General features: G+C 36.2%; 1 protein-coding gene across 2 annotated transcripts in view; it reads left to right on the top strand.

Annotated features, from left to right (window-relative positions):
- ADGRB3 (adhesion G protein-coupled receptor B3) overlaps positions 1 to 20744 on the top strand; it is a 780347-nt gene that overhangs the window by 630840 nt on the left and 128763 nt on the right. For both annotated transcript variants that reach the window (XM_036871882.1, XM_036871883.1), the window contains exon 19: positions 3746 to 3848. In XM_036871882.1, coding sequence (XP_036727777.1) covers positions 3746 to 3848 — 103 coding nt within the window. The remainder of the gene's footprint in view (positions 1 to 3745; positions 3849 to 20744) is intronic.

Genomic DNA, 20744 nt, shown 5'->3' with positions numbered 1-20744 from the left:
TAATTGCCGTGATTGAGCTATAATAAATGAGCTCAATAACACTAAATAAGTGTTTACTTAATTTTCTTGTCTGTATTTTCCTATAATGGGAAAGTAAACAAAACACACACACACACTTTTCTTCCCAATTCAAATGATAGTAGCCATCAACAAGTTGCTTACCCCCAAGCATGGTACTCTTAATACCCCAAGTTCAGTCTATGTGTTGTTTATATTTATCCCAACTGCTATTGAGCTTGAGAGTTTAATGGTACAGTCAAATTAATTTCTCTGTTATAGAAATATGGCCTCCAAATGCTTAAGTTTTAAACACATGCTTTCAGTGTGTCCCAATGTGTAAAGTCTTCTATAATATGAATGCATTAATACAATACCATAAAGCTTTAGAAAAGACTTCTCAGCTGAATGTTTCCAATAAGTCAGATTTTGACAAACTGATTTTAAAAAGTCATAAAAATACATAAACAAGGGGAAGTGATTGAAAAATACTGTTCTATAATATGTGAAATTACATCTGTTTGACATTGTATGAAAATTTAGTAGTTCTCTAAGATTTGTTCTTGTTCTGTTAATGAGAATTAGACTTGTGAAGTTTATTATGTCTACTGACATATTGATAACTAGTATATAACTAAACTTCCCAATAAATTTTCAAATGTTAAACATTTTTATATCCATTTTGATTACTTTAAAATGTTCTAAAAACAGTTACCATATTAGCAAAAAAAAATTATGTATTATTTCCTGAATATTTGAAATATTAAAATTGCAGTGGTAGCTGGGTCTAGTATTTTACTTATCTTTTACTTAAGATAAAAAACAATTTCATTGAAAAATTAATTACAATTTAATAAGGAAAGATCATTTGATTTAACATCCTATTTTTGAAAAAAATTCATTGTTCTCCATTATAATTTTTACTCTTTTGAGGACAAAAATTAATTGTCCAGGATATTATATTGTCAAAGATATTAAGATTTTCATGCTTCATACAAAAATAAAATATGTACACATTCTTAGTCCATTGGTACAGATACATAATAGAGGTCCTGCCTTCCCATGCAGGGTAGTGAAATACCAAATGAGGGAATCTGATAATATATGGCCAGGCTCATGAAATGAAAGAAATGCTTGTTCTAGGCATAGCATTGTAGACAGTAGAATCCAGGGTTCAGGGCTCAGTCAAGCAGGCATTGTCCTGGTAATACAAGAGCAAGATAGACAAAGGCTGGGAAGAAGACTTTCTCTCCCACAATTGCCTGAATGGTATTTCTCAGGAAATGAGGCAGTGTTCATGGGCCAGGATACTAGGTAATAGTATCACAATTCATCAATGGCATCATAAGTCCTACTCACTGAAGAATTCAGAACCAAGTTCCATTTCTCAGTACTTAGGGTTCAGCCACCAATTACACCTTCTCTTCACACCTCAATACATATGGCTAACGCTAGCACAAACACTGCTAGTATAAATGATATATAAAATTTATCAAAGAATTACAGGATTATTTAGTCCGTAGGGAAGTTTGCTCTAATCCAGAAAATCCAGGAAAATCACCTATTGCAATAGCTTTCTAGGAATTACCACCTGAAAGGATCTATCCAAACTTGACATGAAACTGAGAAGTTTAGAAGACAGTACTAAGAAACAATATAAATTTGAATTCCTAACCATTAGTGGCCATCAACTCATTGTCTACAGGTAGAAGAATTGAAGTAATATTAATAATTTGATAGAAGTTTCAAGATTCATAAACTATTAAGTGAATCTTGTAGCATGACGAATTCAATGCATTTTGTAAACATTAAATTTACCTAGTAACATTCCTGTATGATAATACTCATGTCAGGATCTTACTGCCTTTTTTTTCTAATTAAAAGGTTTAGTTTTTTTTGCTTTTCTAATGATGTGTAAAATGTGTGAACATCAGAATTATTTTGTATATAATATACCACTGTGAAATTTGCTGATGTCTCATGTAGCTCATTAGAAATATTCATCAAAAAATGAATCCATTGTTACATTCTCTCCATCTACAGAATGTTCTGTAGAATTATGTTATTACATCACAGAGCAACTGAGCACGTCCTTTTAATCCATGTATTGAAATGATGCATTCACAAATTTTGTTTAAAACATAAAGCACATTTATAAAAAGTTTTGAAAGTTGAGACATTTTATAGCAATTTTTAAGGCAATAATGTCACAATGTTAATGAAAATGAAAACATCTAAAGACTCTTCAGGGTGGTCAGTCTAGGTCTTCATTACCATGATTTTTCTATTTACTGAGCAAATAATATCAATGAAAGCCTTTCAGTAATGTCATCTGTGTACTTGTGCTGTCATGGAAGCCTTTAATATCACATAAAGGGTCAACTGTGTGCAGCCCTTAAACGTTTTAATGATACATCCCCCACCCACAAAAAAAGAAACAACTTAATATTTGATGATGTTTTCAGCATCCCAGTGTGTGGTTTATTATATTTTTAGATACTGATGATGCATGCAAGGACAAGATTAAGCTACTCTTGAGGCCATTTTTTATTGAGGGTCCATCTAGGTTCATTCTGTTTGTTCTGTGAAGAAAGGAAGATTCTTTTATATTAAAAAATTTCTTTGTATATTTTATTATTACTCTTGTTTTTGTTTTGCTTTCTTTTCTGAAACATGTGATGGAATGTAGGACCTCTGCCTAAGTATTCCTCACAAACAGAGAGAAAGAACTTTGATAGATTTTTACCTTCCAAAGAGTGCTTCCAGATCTCTGGCGCCCCCATGGAACACTGCACAGGGAAGCCCATGCTGTGGGCTGTAGACAGTGATTTCATGTTCTAACACAAATTGAACAGTCTCAAATACACAGCAAGAACAAATATGTCTTTTTGTTACTGTCACTCAGTGATTTACCACAGAGTACAGTAAAGCAAGATAGCTGCTACCTTTTTAGGGTAAACAGCTGGTAGAACATTTGATTCTGAGCAGTTTTCTCCATGGCTTACATTCTTGATGTGCTTAAAAATTATATGACAGACTGTATATAAACACTTCTTCATACGGGTAAAATATGGCAGGCTCCAACTAATTTTCCAGCCTAATGATGAATTATCATTTGTGGATTGGATTAGATTTTAGCAGTAAAGATTCATTTTCTTTTTTCTTGTTTTGGAACAATTATTCAGAAAAAGAAAAACATAAAGAGTAACAGCCTAACTATATAAAAATACTTGAGCGAGTGAAGAGGTGGATGAAAATTGTTCATGGTTTCATGAAAGTAAAGGCATCTTCCTAGTAAATAAGGGGGATATTTTAGAATCTGTGTGGGGTTTTTCTTTTTGGTTTTCAGTTTCTACTGGTTGATGTAAATGATAATAATTATCATATTAAATATACACAAATAGGAAGGTAATGATACTAATTGATATCGTTCTATGAAATTTTATACTTCTAGTAAAAAAAGTTATGGTGATAACAGGTGTGCAATTTAGCTTCTGTCAGAAGTGCCATGTTGTCCACACTAATGTCTAAAGAAAAATAAATTTAAGGTCTCTTGGACATTATATGTCACTATAAAATTGGTTCTCTAAGAATAATCTTCCTTAAAAACAACTTTTTAAATATTTTTTCTCATGTAAAGGCTTCATGTTAGTGTCTTTTTCTGGATGAATTCCACCAATTTGCATAAAAGAGAATTTCTCATCTTTCCGTTGAATTTTAAAGTTGGACACTTTCTCTCTCTGGCTAGGTACATACGCTCTGAGAGGTCCATAATTCTGATTAACTTCTGCCTGTCTATCATCTCATCCAACATCCTCATCCTGGTTGGACAGACTCAGACACATAATAAGGTATGACTGGTGATTATTCTGCTTCTCTTTCTGCGTTTATGTTGTGACATAAAGTGGCTATTGATAATCTAAACGTTTATTCTTGATAAAATAGGGAACTTCTGATGAAATTATTTTTAAAAATAAAAATATTTTATTTGTTTCTGAATAAAAGTATTGGTTATTCCAGTCCAGAAATATATTCCCTTGGCTTAATTTCTTGGGGATTGAGAGGTTGTTTATAATAGTAAACATATGTGTTTATTACACATTATGTCAAAGATCTATGAGTTCAAAGCCTTGGCACATCAAAAGCACAAATTTTAATTCATTACCCTAATTGTAATAGAATTTCCTGTGTTTTGATCTAATTTATTAACATACTGATTCCTAAAATTCAACTATAAATTGCTAACCAGTGTAACATAGCGGTTGAAAAATCCACCAAAAAACTTATTTTAGACAATAACTAAAGACAGTATTAGGAGGAAGTGACTCTAGATTTTATGCCTTTCAAAAAGTTTTATTAGGCAAAATGTATTTTGATACTTAAACAGTTTTGTAGTTCTTTAACTGTGTAATCACTTTCAGCAGAATGTAAAATATATGACTTGAGTTGAATGACCATGTTTTTTGAGAAATGACTGTCAATCTTTTTGCTAAATGACTCTGAAATACATTCCAAGAAACCCATAATAGAAATCTTAAATTAACTTACCCCAACCTCAAAGGAATTCTGTTAAAAAATGCTTTGATAATATTTGCTGGTCAGTTTGGGCCTGTTCTTTTCTTAATTTTTTTCCAAATACTAAAGTCAATAATTGAACTTTTCCCCTATAAGCTATCATTTTTAGGACATCCAACGCACTTTTCAGTAGGTACTTTTGATATATTAGATATTTGTAGGACATGCATCAACATCAAAGATTATGGATAGTTTGTTTATTTTTCTAATTTACACTCCTACGAATCTGATTCCTACCCAAAGAATACAATTTTGGGTCTAGAGAGGCCTGGGAAAGTGCTTAGGTGATTCTGATGAAGATTTTGTCTTGACCCATATTACCCTAGGACTGTGGGGAGGGGGGGGAGGGGGGATAAGCGGAAGGTCACTAACCATGAAGGACAAAAGCAAAAAAGAGAAAACAGTAAGAGCCCAATAAGGAGCCTTGTAGAAGTAAAAAGCACTTTCACCTTTCACGTATCTGAATGTTTAGTTCTTTTCCCATTTCTTTCCTGTGTCTTCTTAAAAAAAGGTGAGACAATGTAAAGTCTATTAAAATATATTTCAGGGCCACCTTCTGACTATTTAACCTAAATTTAACAAGAAATTCATGGGAAAAGGAAAGTCAGAGGAAGAAAGGAGAAAGACCACAGTGAGGGAGATGCAGTTGGAATTGGGAGGGGAAAAAGAAGTGTGCAGAGTAACCAGCAGAGGGGAAATGGATGGGGGTAGGCACAAGCAAGCTGGGAAGGGAAGGAAAGGGTTGGGGATGAAGGAGGGGAGACACCCCATGAGCCCTGAGCAGTGAAGAATCCCTCATCTCACCCCGTCCTCGCTGTTCACCAGGCAGGACTTCAGATCCTTTAGGAATGCTCCTTCACTTGTTCATACCTGGTCACAATTTTTTAACTGTTTGTCCTTGAACCTCCGTGCAAAGAAGGAGAGCTTTTCCTCTGAAGTAGAAATCACTTACTGGGTCTGGGAACCAGAAAAATTCGAGCTAGAGTTAGCTTGAGCTGGTAGTTTGTTTTGTTTTGTTTTTTGCAGCAAAGTCTCCCTGTCATTTTTTACCCTCCAAACACTCTTGAGTTATGTCCCACATTAGAATATGGAAAACATCATTGTCTTCAGTAGGAAATATGCTTTTAAAACTGCTTTAGGCTGTCTGGCAAAGTTTTTACAAGTTCTGAGCCAAATGGTCAAATAGTAGAATTTTCCACAAGGTTTACCACATATTTTAGTGGTTGTTGTGTATTTCTGTTGGATCATTGCTGTTCGATAGAAATACACTGTAGGCCACAAATGCAAGCTATGTATGTAATAGTGATATTTTAATAGCCACATTAAAATAAGTAAAAATAAACAAGCAAAATCAATTTTAATAATATATTTAACTCAGTATATCCAAAAGATTACCATTTTAACATATAAGTAATATTTTTAAATGTTAATACAATGTTTTAAATTTTTTTAAAATAAAGTCTTCAGAATCTGTTGTGTATTTTATACTTATAATACATCACAGTTTGGGCCAAGTGCATTTCACGTGCTCAGTGGCTACATGTACCAAGTGACTACCATGTTGTGTAGGTCTAAATGGTAATGATACTTAGAGACTAAAGCAGTCTTAAGAAATTACATTCTGCTTGCCCATTTTGGCTTTTCCAGGTTCTCAATGTCCTGTTTTGTGTTTTTTTTTTAATTAAAATGTCTGCTAGATATCTATGAATATTATGAACATCAAAGGCAAGATAAGACAAGTCTAGTTTTATGTTTCATTTCTAATTATGAAGCATGGCCAGCATGGGCTTGGTTTAAAAAAATAAAAGGTCAGTTTAGTTTTATTTCTGCAGAATAGATTCTATATGGTTTTGGGATCCTAATGGTTCTGTTCCAGATAGACTGTGCTGATTTCTGCTGCTACACTGTTGATGCTTGTGGGGAGGAGTGGGGGATAGGTGGTGGTGATGATAAAGAAAATGAAAAATTATTGTTTTTCTCTCATGCTATGTTAATTTTGCTTTACTAGCTCTGAGTAGATGATCTTACAAGCCTAGGACAATCCACTATGGAGTGACTAGGAGAGAAAAATATAACACACTAGGATTTTATTCTTAGTCACTCTCAACAATATCAGGTTTCCAGGGGAAATAATCGTATATTTTATTATGATACATGTGCTGAATTCAATTAAATTGACCTCACTTCATTTTAAATATACGTGAAATAGCAGTATGTGAAAAGCCATACCTGCTTCACTGTTTGGAGGATTAATGATGTCTCAAAAAAAAAAAAAAAAAAAGAGAAAAAATACCAAAATGTATTATCCATACAAACTCATGATCTGTATAAGCTCCAGGACAGTATTTTAAAAAGGTAAAATATTATCAGTGGGTACAGTATATTTTTTAGTGTGTGTGTAGGATCCCATCGCTGCTGTGGGCATTTTGTAATTGATCAAATTCCTATCTTTGATTTCCCTGGTAAAGTTTGATTGATGCTTTACCATTCCCCACTTGGAAAAATGGCAACATCTGAGAGGGCTTCTTGGTACTGCCTCTGAGAGTTGTCATGGCTAGTTTGTGTGAAAACTGGTATTTGATACTGAGGTCCAGAATGGTTTTGAAGTGTCAGACTGGGATCTTTCTCCAAATTGCTTGTTGAAATATAATTGATTCAATTATCTCACTACTGAGTATCTCTGCTTTCTTTTGAAACAAGCTGAAATGATCCATTGTTTAAAATATGATGTATTCAAATCTTTGAACTATAGATTCAATTGCTGGCAGCAGAGAAAGGAATCAAATGTATTTCTTCTATCTCTTCTTAAAATGCAGTTATAAAATGTAATTATAACTGACTTCATTATATTTCAAGTTATCTTATAAAATGTCATTGCCCTTTGATTTCTCTGTGTATTTTAAATTTCAACCAGGATGTTCCTTTATCACTTGAATGTTGTTTATTTTTAGAATTTCCTTTGTACCTTAAAGTATTCAAATGCTTTTGTTGAGCCATGTAGACTATTTTAGACCTACTATTTTGCAGAAGGTGAAGGTTATTTTGGAAACAGATATACTCAGAGAGTAGTTTTCTTAATCACAAAAATATATATTTACCTTCTTCTAGAACACTTTGAGATGATTTATCATATTAACCATTTTATAGCATTCTTTTTAACTGATAGAAGTCAAATTTGGTAAAACAGTTGGGTATTCTTTTTTTTTTTTTGGTTAGATAATGGTGGACACCCAAGAAGATTCTGAGAGAGAACTTCTCCCTACAACCTCACTACCAGGTTATAATGAAAGGAAGCCAAGTCTAGATTCAATCAGACAGTGTGATATTTATTAGATAAACATTTATTAGCAAATCAAGAGCAAAACCTGTTCTGTAAACTCAATGAAACTATAGGTCTATGTCATTTTAGATATTTTGACCATGACCACACCGTGTATGCAACATTCACTTCAGGTGGACATAGCAATACTCTAGAGACAGGCTTCTGTGCCTTCAATCAGCATCTTTCAATCAGAAATCCTCCTAATCGAGTGTCTGAGTACAGAATGATTGGGGATAAAACTATGGGCCTCATCTCTATGAAGTACAGGATATAAGCTTCAATAGAATCTTCCATGCAGTCTATTTAGACTAAGAAGTGTTTAACTATATTAGCTCATCTACATATCTTTCAATGCCTTTGTTTTCACCAAGGGAACCCATTGATACATCTACCATAATAATTGACTAGGCACTAGTTCATCAATAAAGACCAATCTCCTGTAGTCAGTTTGATACTAATTGAAGTGTTGATTGTGGATACATCTACCTAAATCCAAAGGACTTGCAGTTGACTCTGCAAGACTCTGGGGTATGACCCTTTCAAATACAATTCCAGCTGACTGCCTTGTTCTGTGCATTCCTGGACAGCTCCTAGGATTAAAGGTTAAACTAACTGGCACATACATATCAATAGTATCATACTGAGAATACCAAAGTATTATAAAATAAATTATAGACATCCTGAATAGACATCCTTATTTTGAAAAATAATAACTAAATGTGAGAGGGCAAAGTTAGACCCTAACTTTAGTCCCAGGAGACCTACAAGACCTAGCAAAAGTCCTCATTGACAGATCAAGGAAGCTTCCCAAATTATTTCAGATGTGCAGACATTTCCTTATCACTCTTCAGAAAGAATTTCTCTCATAGTTCTTTATGTATGGACCACTGAATTACATAATAGGCCTGTGTCTTTTCATTCAGTCTTGCAAAAAATATAAAAACTCTGTGTTGGAGCATTTTTTAAAAGTCACATGATCTACAAAGTTTCCTTACTACATCCGGTGCTTATTTATCCTTTATCAAGTGTTGTTATGTTTTTGTTATGTAGTTGCCTAGAGATAATTAGTAAAGATAGGCCAAACTAGAAGGCTGTGGTTATTCTAATGGAAGATGTTTTTGTGTTGTCAGAATTGTGGTTTCTTTTTTTAAATAAAATCTTGCATTTTAATAATTTAATTAGGTGAAGGACTTTCTAATTCACTTATTTCTCCCATGACTTTCTTTTGCGAGAGACCGAGATTCTCCACACATTTATCAATACTTCCATGCCTGGCCTCTGAATCTATATGTGTTCAGTTTCTGAGGAGGAATATTGAGTATGTGTTTTCAGCCACCCATTCTGTCCATCCTGATACTGCCTGAAAGAGTCTGCTCTTCTCTTGAGGGTCAGGCTCTCTAGGCTTCCCTGGAGACATCCATCTCTTGGTGGTGAAGGTGAAGAGCAGGCATTTTAAGCCAGAGAGACCCAAGCATCCTACATCTCCTGCTTCCTAGTTGTGTGATCTTGAGCGTGATACTCAGCCTCCCTGGACCTCAGGTTCCTCTCAGTATCTCCCTTACAGTGTTGCTGTCAAGGTTACATGAGAGTACATATGAAGCACTTTGTAAGCACTCCTTAAACAGTTCTTGTGATCATGGTGATGGTGATGATGGTGATGACTCACGGATATACATCTGATTCTGAATTTCTCTTCTGAGCTTCAGATTTCCTTGTGTCCAATTTTCTGCTCACCACTAAATTCCCCATTTATGTCCCTGCCCCACACTCAAACACATTATATATGAATTGCGTGTACTTTCTGTAGTCTCCAACCCGGTTACATAAGCTGGAACTCTGAGCATTATCCTTGATACCTCCTTCTCCCTCACGTAGTAAATCTACTAAATCAGCCCCCTGTGCCATGTGTACCCTCACATATTTCTCACCTCCAGCTTTTTGCCTCAATCAGGTATGAATTACCTTCACTAATCTTCCAGCATCATTAACCCCACTCTCTACCTTGTAGCTCAAGTGATGGAGCTAAAATTCAAATATGACCACTCCACTCCCCTCGGCAAACATGTATTGTTGTCTGACCTCCTACAGAAGTGATTTTCAAACTGTGCTCAGACACAAGTGGTGAGAATGTGAGGGTTCCTATTCTCTGATTTTCTTGCATTAATATATTGGGGCTCAGGAATAAATTGTATTGAGAAAGAGTTCTATAGCTTATCAAACTTGAGAAACTTTAAACATGACCTGCACTGACCTCTCCATTTTCGGTCTGTTTTACTGACTTTTTTTTTTTTTTTAGTCTCACCAGCAATACCAAGCTGCTTACAGTTCATCAAAATCATGGTGATTTCTTGTTCCTCACTCCCCTCCAGCCTGGAGCGCTGTCACTCCCCTGCACCCCACCTGATTTCCCAGACATCTTCATCTGGCTCGTGCTTATCCTTGACACTCTTCCTCCTTTGTGAGCCCCTCTCCCATCCTCCACATTTAGGTACCCCAGCTCTGAGGCTGCATGATTCCTAGTGCAAAACTACTGTCTTGTATTTTGTTACCTGTTTCCAACAAGGCTATACACTTCTTAGGGAACGGCTAGGTTACATTCATTCTTAAATTCATTGCCAACATAGAATCTGAGTACAGTAAATATATAATAAATCTTTATTGAATGAATAAGTAAATTAATTTATCTGAATTCATCATTTAAGCTTATACCTATGGAGCTAACAGCGGTGGTTAGTTTTACAAGGATTAGGGTCCCCCATTCTAGACAGAATTTAAGCCAATGTAGTGATAAAGACTATTTTCCTGGGGCCTGGTTTAAGCTCTAAGTGATTGATGGCATGCTTTAAAGGAAATCTGGTTCTTGGGTTTTAGTTAGAGACTCTGAAATCCAACAGATGTGAATATTCCCACTTGATAAGTCATGTAAAATAATGTTCTTAACCTTCAAAAGGAATGTGCTTATTCATAACTTCTCTCATAGAAGTCACTTCCTGCCAATAACGTCCCAAATCCATGTCTATTTTGTCTCAAATGTGTTTGTGATCCCAATAGCTGAAGCTAAAGCTTCCTATTTAGATTTATTAAAATCTCATTTACTGACTTGCTGTGATGTTTGTAAAAGGATTTGGATATAATAAGCTTAGGTGTGATTCATTTGAGTCTGTTTTGAGGCTTCTTACTAACTTTCCCAGGGTTCTTCTAGGTTCCTGAAAACCTTCATCAAACCACGGAACAGAATGGTAGGTTAGTTTCCTGATTTCCCCAGGCTCCCGGCAGCGAGGATTATTGTGCCTTGTTGGTATGGGGCTCACAGACTGAGAGGCATGGGATTGGAGGGACTCTCTTGGCCCACTTTAGCCTTCTTGTCCCCTGACCATACATTTCCAGTTATGTGTGGTAGGAGCCAAGGATCACGTTATCAAAGTCAACTTCAAATTAGGGCAAAAGATCAATATGAAGAATGGGTTTGAAACAAGCAAAGGAGATGGAAGGGACATTAACTTGACAACAAGGAGTGACTGGAATGGTTACAGTAACAGGAGGCAAATAAGCTTGAGGGACAAGGAAGCCCATTTGGACATTCAGTGTGTGTTCTTAGGTCAGTCTCCAGAGCTGGACAGAACTCCTGGAGAGAGAACATTCCTTCAGCAGGGGAGACTTGTGTGCTGGTAGTTGCTTTGGAGGGTGTCAGACCTACTCTGACTACCTCTGTTCATTCACCCACAAGCAATCGTGCAGAAATCTTCTACAGGCAACGTAGAGACTCCTCCATTTGGCCAATCCCTAGTGTCTATCCCAGCCGCCCCACTTTAGACCTGGCCTTCATGATTTCTCACTGGAGGAGCATAACATTCTTCCAACTTCTGTCTTGCTCCCTTAGCCTTTGTTTACATTAGCATATTACTGTGCAAAAGATCCTAAATTTAAAGGAAAACAAACACCTGCCTGTTTAAGTCATTCTCCTGCTTCCAGCTCTACAGTGGGTCTGTAGAGCTCATGAGATTAACCCCACGTTCTGAACATCACCCACATTCAGGGCTGCCTCTAGTACATAAACTGACTTTGTGGGACACAGAAAGGGCACTCCTTTTGGACAGATGAGTTATAAAAATACTCCTGTCTCTCCAGGCTGAGGTGGCCTCCAGCAGAGCTTCTCATCTCCCACCATTGCTCCCTGCTGGGGGGCCCATCTCTATGCTTCCCAGTGCATCCTAGCCCGTGTGTGCTGGGCCCACCCTTGCCTCTGTCCCTCTGTACTTCGCCTGATAAAGACCTACCACCCTTTGGAAGTTGGCTTATGTAAATCATCCTCGTGAAGCCCTTCAACACCTCCATAGCATGTGGTATATACCTCTATTTTTAACACCAACATTATCCAATAACTTTCATTCACTGATCAACCTTGCCCACTTACTGTGGTTCTCAAGGGTGTTTTTTTTTTCTGCTTTTAGGTTTTAAAACCACTACTGTTAATACTTGTTTAAACATGATATGAAATCAATAAATGTTGAATGAATGAAGCTGTGGCTCTATCGATTAAATGAGGGATAATGTAACAGCAGTAAAGGCACTTGTACATTGGGGGCCTTATTTGGGATAATTGCAACCAAGGTCAATTATTGTTGTTGTTTTGTTATGAGAAAAAGCAGTTGAGAAAAACACCTAAGACTTGTTCTGAGACCTTTCTTTGATGAGAGATGATTAGTTAAAACAGATTTTATCTTTTTTTTCAATTTTGAATTTCTTTTTAATGAGTTTTGGGGGTTTTGGGATGGGGGAGGTATATCATGGCTGGTAGTACTGGGTTGTATATTTTTTTGATATACCAGCCTTGCATAGATGAAAATTCTTCCTATTGGTCATAAATAATTTGGGGACTCCCTGACATTCTGAGTCTAGTCTGGTTTTTTGGTTTAAACGCCATATGATTTACAATAAGCAATGACAAATTTTCCAGTGATTAGAGCATGGCAGGACAGTAGGAAGAGATTGTGATTAGGTCTCAGTAAATCTTAGAAATGACTTGGTTTCACATTCTTACAGTTTCCTCTCTTCAAAGAGACCTAAAATATTTTGCAAAATATTGAGGCAGCTTATAGTGCTGTGCCTGATGATGTCACTCTTTTTCTTGTTTGTTTTGGTGTTTACTTGGAAATTTTTTAAATTAAGGTATAGTTGATATAGAATATTATAAAATTCTCAGGTGTACAACATAGTGATTCACAATTTTTGAAGGTTATCCTCCATTTATATTTATTATAAAATATTGGCTATATTCCCTGTGTTGTATAATATATCCTTGTAGCTTATTTTATACATTGTAGTTTGTACCTTTAAATCCCCAACCCCTATTCTTCCCCTCCCCCCTTCCCTCTCTCCATGGTAACCACTAGTTTGTTTTCTACATCTGTGACTCTGTTTCTATTTTGTTAGAGTCATTTGTTTGTTTTATTTTTTAGATTCCACATATAAGTGATATCACATAGTATTTGTCTTTCTCTGTCTGACTTATTTCACTAAGCATAATATCCTCCAAGTCCATCCATGTTGCTGCAAATGACATTTTTTCATTCTTTTTTATGGCTGGGTAGTATTCCATTCCGTGTGTGTGTGTGTGTGTGTGTGTGTGTGTGTGTGTGTGTGTGTATTTATATATACACATACCACCTCTTCTTAAGCCAGTCATCTGCTGATGAGCACTTGGTTTGCTTCCATTATCTTGGCTATTGTAAATAGTGCTACTATGAACATTGGGATGCATGTATCTTTTCAAATTAGTGTTTTTGTTTTCTTTGGATATATGCCCATAAGTGAGATTGCTGGATCATGTGGTAACTCTATTTTTAGTTTTCTGAGGAACCTCCATGCGGTTTTGCATAGTGGCTGCACCAATTTACATTCCCACCAACTCTGTACAAGAGTTCCCTTTTCTCCCATCCTTGCCAACATTTATTTGTGGTCTTTTTGAAGGTCACCAAAAGTCAGATTTTATTTTGATGCAGGGATATCTGAGAGAGAATTTGAGAAGTCGAATGATTCTCCAGGAGTATGACAGAAAGGTTGAAGATTGTTTTTCTCTCCTAGAATCAAACCAGTAGAGATATTACAAATTTCTCCCTATGTATGATTTTTTAACTTTCTCTATTCTCAGTACCTAATATGAAATGGTCAGAAATTTGTCTAATGTCAACAAGGGAACCATGTTGTATAATTATAACTTATAATGTTTATGAGAATTCTGAATACACTCTAAAGTACTAAAGTGCTAAAAAAAACCACCACATAAAGTGAACTGTTTTAAATCATAGTCTCACAAAAGTGAAAGTCCCTTGAGATAAGATGATAATAGAGTTTTCAGTAGTCCATTATGTTAACTTTGTGGCCAAAGAGAACTCTTTTCATAAATACTTCAGAATCTAATTCAAGGGTTGGTAAGGTTGGAGGGTAAAGGGCCATAAAATAAATATTTGGGACTTTGTGGGCTATAGCATAGCTGTTGTAGTTAAAAAGCTGCATCAGCATGGATATTAAGACATGGATGTGGTTGGATTTGACATGAAGTCACTGTTTGCCAACCGTGAGCAATTTTGAGTTTTCTAGAAACATCTACTGTACATGTAAATGGAAGAACTACAATGTCAGCTGAGGCCAGCCCATTTTTAGGCTGATGCTTTTATGTAAAAATAACCTTCAGTTCTGAAATCTCCACCCAAGGTTTTGTCTCTATAGCCTGCAGAACTAGAACAGGAGACCTTTGGCAGTTTCTGAAAAGGCCTCTGCAGAGATAAGAAGGAGGGAAATGCACTTTGAATTCCTTCTTTGGAGCAAGAACTAAACACAGAGTTTCTTCATATGGTGACTATTGGTTACCAGTATATACAAAATTAGAAAAAAACATGAATCCAATCACTCTCGTCCAAGTAAGACCTTTTATGAATTGAAGAAGCTAAAAGCAGCTAACAAATGCCCAGTGCATGAGACAACAAAGCTGGCTCTTTGTAGAAGAAAACTTCTTAAAGTACAGCAATAAATGGTGAAGCCCCTATTAGAGAAAGTCTCTCTCACCTGACAGCCTTGGGCAGAAAAGTAACATCTGACACAGAAATGAAGGATGGCAGAGTCCAGCTAATTCCCCACTGAATTCAACCACAGACAGAGTCTTTTTTCATGTCTCAGCCTCCGGTCCTCACTCTAGCCTAAAAATTGTATTATTATTATGTATGTTAGAACATAAGCATTGCTATAGCAAACCTCAGAACTAAAGCACAAACACTAATGCCTATTGCCAGAAAAAAATGAGCATGTTTGAAGATTAAACTTAACTCTTTAGTTCTTTTGTGACGCTAGTCAGTTCATTTTAAATCTTAAGCCTCAAAAAAATGAAGTAGGCATATGATTGAGTTGAGTTTAAGTCTTATCTATGAAATTTAAGATTTATGAAATTCAAAGTGTGTAAATTAAAATATTTATAGTTATCTAGGCTGCTAGCGAACTGAATCAAAGACTAAAGTTTCAATTGTAAAGAAGAAATCATTAGCTTAAACAGTAGAAATGTATGATAGAATGATCATTTTTAATTATATATAATTTAAATTATATATTAAATTAAATTTTAATTCACGAATATTCATGATAAGGACCTGGATACATGTTCTATGTCAAACTACAATACACATAGTTTTTACATATCTCTATAGATGTGTCTGTGGTAGATGATACCTCAGTATATACACACAACTAGGACTACAAAGGATTTTGAATGAATCTTATCTGTGTCTATTTTACATTCTTATTGTTAATTAAATTCTATTTGTATTTTAAAGTGATTTCTCCTAATGGACAAGAATAGTGTATATTACTTTTAATATAAATTATTATATTTATATATAAATATATATATATTATATTTATATTAACTAATATAAATTAGTTCTGTTTTTCTGGGGTTTTTTTCTCATACAGATAACTTACTTTTGTTTCTTTTTGTTAAAGATAAGAGAATCTGTTTCTCTGTTTAGAAACTTTTGTTATATATTTTCCTAATTTCCAAAAGAAAGTTACAAAGTGAATCCTGTATACCTAAGGAAGAACACCTTTTACAGAAACAAAACGGGTAATCAATTTCTGCGAAACAAATTCCCTCCAACTTAATGGCCCTAAAAATAAATAAATATGTGCAGTGCTCCCAGTTTCTGAGTCAGGAATGTGGGTGTGATCTAGGTGGGCAGCTCTGCTTAGCACCTCTCCTGGGGCTGCTATCAGATGTGGGAGAGCCGCGGTCATGTGGAGGCTGGTCGGGGGCGGAGGATGTACTGTTAGGTGTGTCATCACTCAGGTGGAGTGGAGGCTTCCCTTACCCTCACTTGAAGGCTCTTTAAGCTCTACCACCCGCTGGCTACGTGCCTTTTGTCAAGTTACTTATCCATTCTCCACACGCCAGCCTAGTGATCTTTTTAAATTGTAAATCAGATTGTCTGCTTTAAACCCTTCAGTCAGAAGAAATGAAGCTTCTGTTACAGCTGGAATGAAATCCAGACCCCATAACACAGCCCACAAGCTCCTACATGACCTGACCCAAAGTCCTTCTCCCGCTCACCGCTCATATTCATTCCTTCCCCTCCTTCCCTGCATTCCTGTCTCACTGGCCTTCCTTCCAAAACACCATGGAGGGTACCCAGAGAGCCAGCGGCCAGATGATCGTACACCTGGTCTGTGCCCGTTGTCCTGGTCCAAAGACCAGCAGGCCACTCACGCATGTCCCCCTTTGTATGCTGGGCCTGGCCACGCTTTGTCCCCACCTCAGGCCTTTGTCCCCCATCCCCTCTCTCTGCCTTCATTCCGAGACTAGACTCTTTTTTTTTTTTTAACATCTTTATTGGAGTATAATTGCTTTACAATGGTGTGTTAGTTTCTGCTTTATAACAAAGTGAATCAGTTATACATATACATATGTCCCCATATCTCTTCCCTCTTGCGTCTCCCTCCCACCCTCCCTATCCCACCCCTCTAGGTGGTCACAAAGCACTAAGCTGATCTCCCTGTGCTATGCGACTGCTTCCCACTAGCTATCTATTTTATGTTTGGTAGTGTATATATGTCCACGTGGCAGCAGCTCAAATCTAATCTGCTCAGAGAGACCTTCCCTAAAACGCCACTCCCCCAAACCGAAACACTCATAGTTTTCTCATTGCTCTTTTCAAAGAACCCATTCTTTTTCTTCATAACCATCACTGTAACTCGTCATCTTATTTTTAGATACGAGTGGAGGGGACCTTGTCTGCCTTATTCACACTGTGTACCCCCAGCCCAGCCCAGCACCTGGCACATAACAGCCCGCACTCCTCAAATGTCCCTCTACAGATGCAGGGGATGTCTAACTCTCAGTTGTTGAAGTTGCCGTTGTTTCCAAATCTAGAAGTGGGGAGGGGATGTTATGGGGATCAAATAAAATTACACCTAAGAAAGTGTCCAGCACACGATAAGCTTTTAATAGAGATAAAATGTACACACAGGGAGACGTACAGAGAATAAGGCAATGAGTGCTGACCAACCTGCACCAGGTAACCAACACCACAATCTAGACAGGGAACATTCCCACCACATAAAAAGTTCTCTGTCCTCTTCCAGCCACCCCTCCCTAGAGACTGCCATCCTTCCGATTTCTGTCATCATACCTCAGTTTTGTCTGTTTTGGAATTTCATACAAGTGGAATCTAATAATGAGTATCTTTTCGTTCAGGGCTTTTTTACTCATCATAGTGTCTCCGAGCTGCATGTTTTGTGTATCAGTAGTTAGTTCTTTTATGTCGCTGAGTGTTATTCCATTGTGTGAATACACCACAATTTTTTAATCCATTCTCCAATTGAGAGACAGTTGGATTATTTACAGGGTATTTTGTTATTATGAATAAAGCTGCTTTAAATTTCCTATAAAATTTTGGGACAGACACGTATTTTCATTTCTCTAGGTTAAATACCTAGGAGTAGAATTGCTGGGTTAAAAAGAAGTTAGAGTATTTTTAAAATTTTATTGGAGTACAGTTGATTTACAATGCTGTGTTAGTTTCAGGTGTACAGCAAAGTGATTCAGTTATACATATGCCTATATTCATTCTTTTTCAGAATCTTTTCTCATGTAGGTTATCACAAAATATTGAGAGGTTAGAGTATTTCTAACAAAACAAAACTGCTGAGCACTTTTCCAAAATTGTTGTACCATTTCGTATTTGTACCAGCAATCTATGACAGTTCCAGTGTTCTACACCCTTGCGAACATTTAAATTTACATTTTCCTAATAAGTAATAGGGTTTAGCTCTTTTTCATGTGCTTATTGGCCATTTTATAGCCACCTCTGTGAAGTCTCTGTTTAAGTCCTTTCCTCCCTTTTTAAATTGGATTGTTTCTCTTTTTATTATTGCTTTGTAAGAGGTTTTTAAACTAATGTATTCTAAATGCAGCTCTTTTGTTTTATATATAATGTTTATATACCTTTCATATATATGATATATATACGTACATATTATCTTATCCCAGTCTGTGGCTTACCTTTGTATTTTATTAATGGCATTGTTTGCTGAGTAGAAGTTTTTTTATTTTTTTTAAAATCTAGCTTATCATATTTTTCTTTCATAGTTTGTGTTTTGTGAGTATTCTATAAGAGATCTTTGCTCACTCCTCCAGGTCACGAAGATATTCTTCTAAATTATCTTCCAGAAGCCGTAGAGTTTTAGCTTTTATGTAGATCTATGGTACATCAAAATAATTTTTGTATATGATCTGATGTAGGGATTGGAGTTCAGTTTTATTCCATATGGATACCCTATTGTCCAGCACTGTCTGTTGAAAGGACTTCCCTTTCCCCTTTGAATTACTTTGGTACCTGCGTAAAAAATTAAATTATAGTAAGTCTGGAAATCAGAGTTTGAGTTCTCTAATTTCATTCTTCTTTTTCAAGATTATTTTATCTAATCTAGATCCTTTGTCTAGATTTGCCTGATCTAGATTCTTTGGGTATCCAAATGAATTTTAGAATCAACCTGTGAATTTCTGCAAAAAAATCTGTTGCGATTTTGTTGGCATTGCGCTTCTGGTTATTGTAGGGAAGAACTGATATCTACTTTCAATAACTATTCTTATTAAATTAGTAGCAGTGGGTATGGATTGGCTTCATGAAGTAGAATCATTAAGATTTTGTGACCAATTGGATAAGGATACTGAGAAAGAAAGGAGTGTCATAAACTGCAATGTTGTTTTGGCTCTGGTATAATGTTCATGTTTAAACTCAAGAAATAGTTGAGGGGAATCAGTGTCTTGTGTCACTGATGGGGGGGAATCTGTGTCCTGCTCTAGGGAAAGTATTCTGCTCCAAACAATTTTTCCCTTGTTCTTTAATCCTTCGCTCTTTTGGGACTTTTCACTTGATTACTTCCTACATACATTTTCTTTAAAATGTGGAGCGCTTTCCTTCCAAAATGGTGTCTATTTTCATCAAAACATACGCAATTATGGACTGAATTCATCTCTTGAAATTTCTTGAGCTTGTTAATTACCAGCTGAGGCAAAATTGTGTCTAAGATCAAAAGTGCACGGACCACTTTCTCTTTAGGCACGTAGGCCTGTCTCTTGATGTCTTTTATGACTAGGCACAAAAAAAGTGTTTTTAGAGAACTAGAGATTGAGCAGTTATGCATGCTCCCCTCCAGCAAGTCAGAGGCACACTTTTTACATGGGAGCAAAGCAGTTCTCAAATTAAAGGGGAGAAAGGAGCATAAGGGACAGAATCTATGCCAAGCAGACCACTTCTGACTTCATCTGCAATGAGTGAGAACAAATTTAAAAACCCATTAGTGAATATTCAGTCTGGAAACCATTTATGTTTTAAATTTCACTGACTAGGATTTTCTTTTTTTAAAGTATAGGTAGTATTCTGTTATCTGGCTTCCTTTAAATTGCTCAGCATCCAAATATCTGAAAATAACCACTCTTTTGCCTATTAATGCAAACACAATGAATGTTGTTTTTCAAAAGGTAAAATAAGACATTTATCCATGTGTCATTAGTAGAGCCTGGTCCTTTTTTCCTAATAAAGTAATACCATGAATGTGCCTATTTTTTCCCAAATACTGGAAAGGATGTTGTTGACTATATAGTATGTTTTACTATTGGAAAGCCTTTTCTATTTTTCCCTGTGAGGCTGTTTCAGGAATAGGGAAACAGGAGTGTATAGCATAACCATTTCTATATTTTTTTTCCTTTTACTTTCTATACTGTCAAGAAAAAGTGATGCATTTTCTTTGATGAGTAAATCCTAAAGCTATATATCTTATAGTTATTTCCCGGATTTACCTTGTTGATGTTTTTCATATTCAACAAGGACCGATTTATTTTTCCCTGAAATGTGTTTATATTCCATCCTGCACCCATTTGCATCCCTGGCAACCCTGCAAACAGCAGTCCTCTCATTTGCGTTTATTAACTGTGGGTTGTAAATAAAAAAAGAAATGCCATCTGAAGTAAACAAAATACTGTTTACCTAGTTCCATGGCTCACAAGCAGTGATAAACTCAGTTGAAAACAAATGACAAAAATGCATTCCACAGATGGGGGAAAAGTTAATTATTTTCCATTTTGTCTGCTGATCAGGTTCAAGATTGAGTTGACTGATCTGCATCAGTGTCTCCAAGGGGAATAGTGTGAGTTTTGTGAGCAAAGTGCTTCTTCAGCGTACATTCTCCCCTGGTTGCCCACTTGTAATTTCTTCTGGTGATAACAGAGCTCAGCTATGCACATCAAGGAGAAACACAGTTCTTCGGGGAATCACGCAGAGTGGCTCACACAGTGTCCTTAATG

The sequence above is a fragment of the Balaenoptera musculus genome, chromosome 12, assembly GCF_009873245.2.
Source record: "Balaenoptera musculus isolate JJ_BM4_2016_0621 chromosome 12, mBalMus1.pri.v3, whole genome shotgun sequence".
Classification (NCBI taxonomy): Eukaryota; Metazoa; Chordata; class Mammalia; order Artiodactyla; family Balaenopteridae; genus Balaenoptera; species Balaenoptera musculus.
Note: the sequence above shows the minus strand (reverse complement) of the source record. Positions and strands in the feature narration are given on the sequence as shown.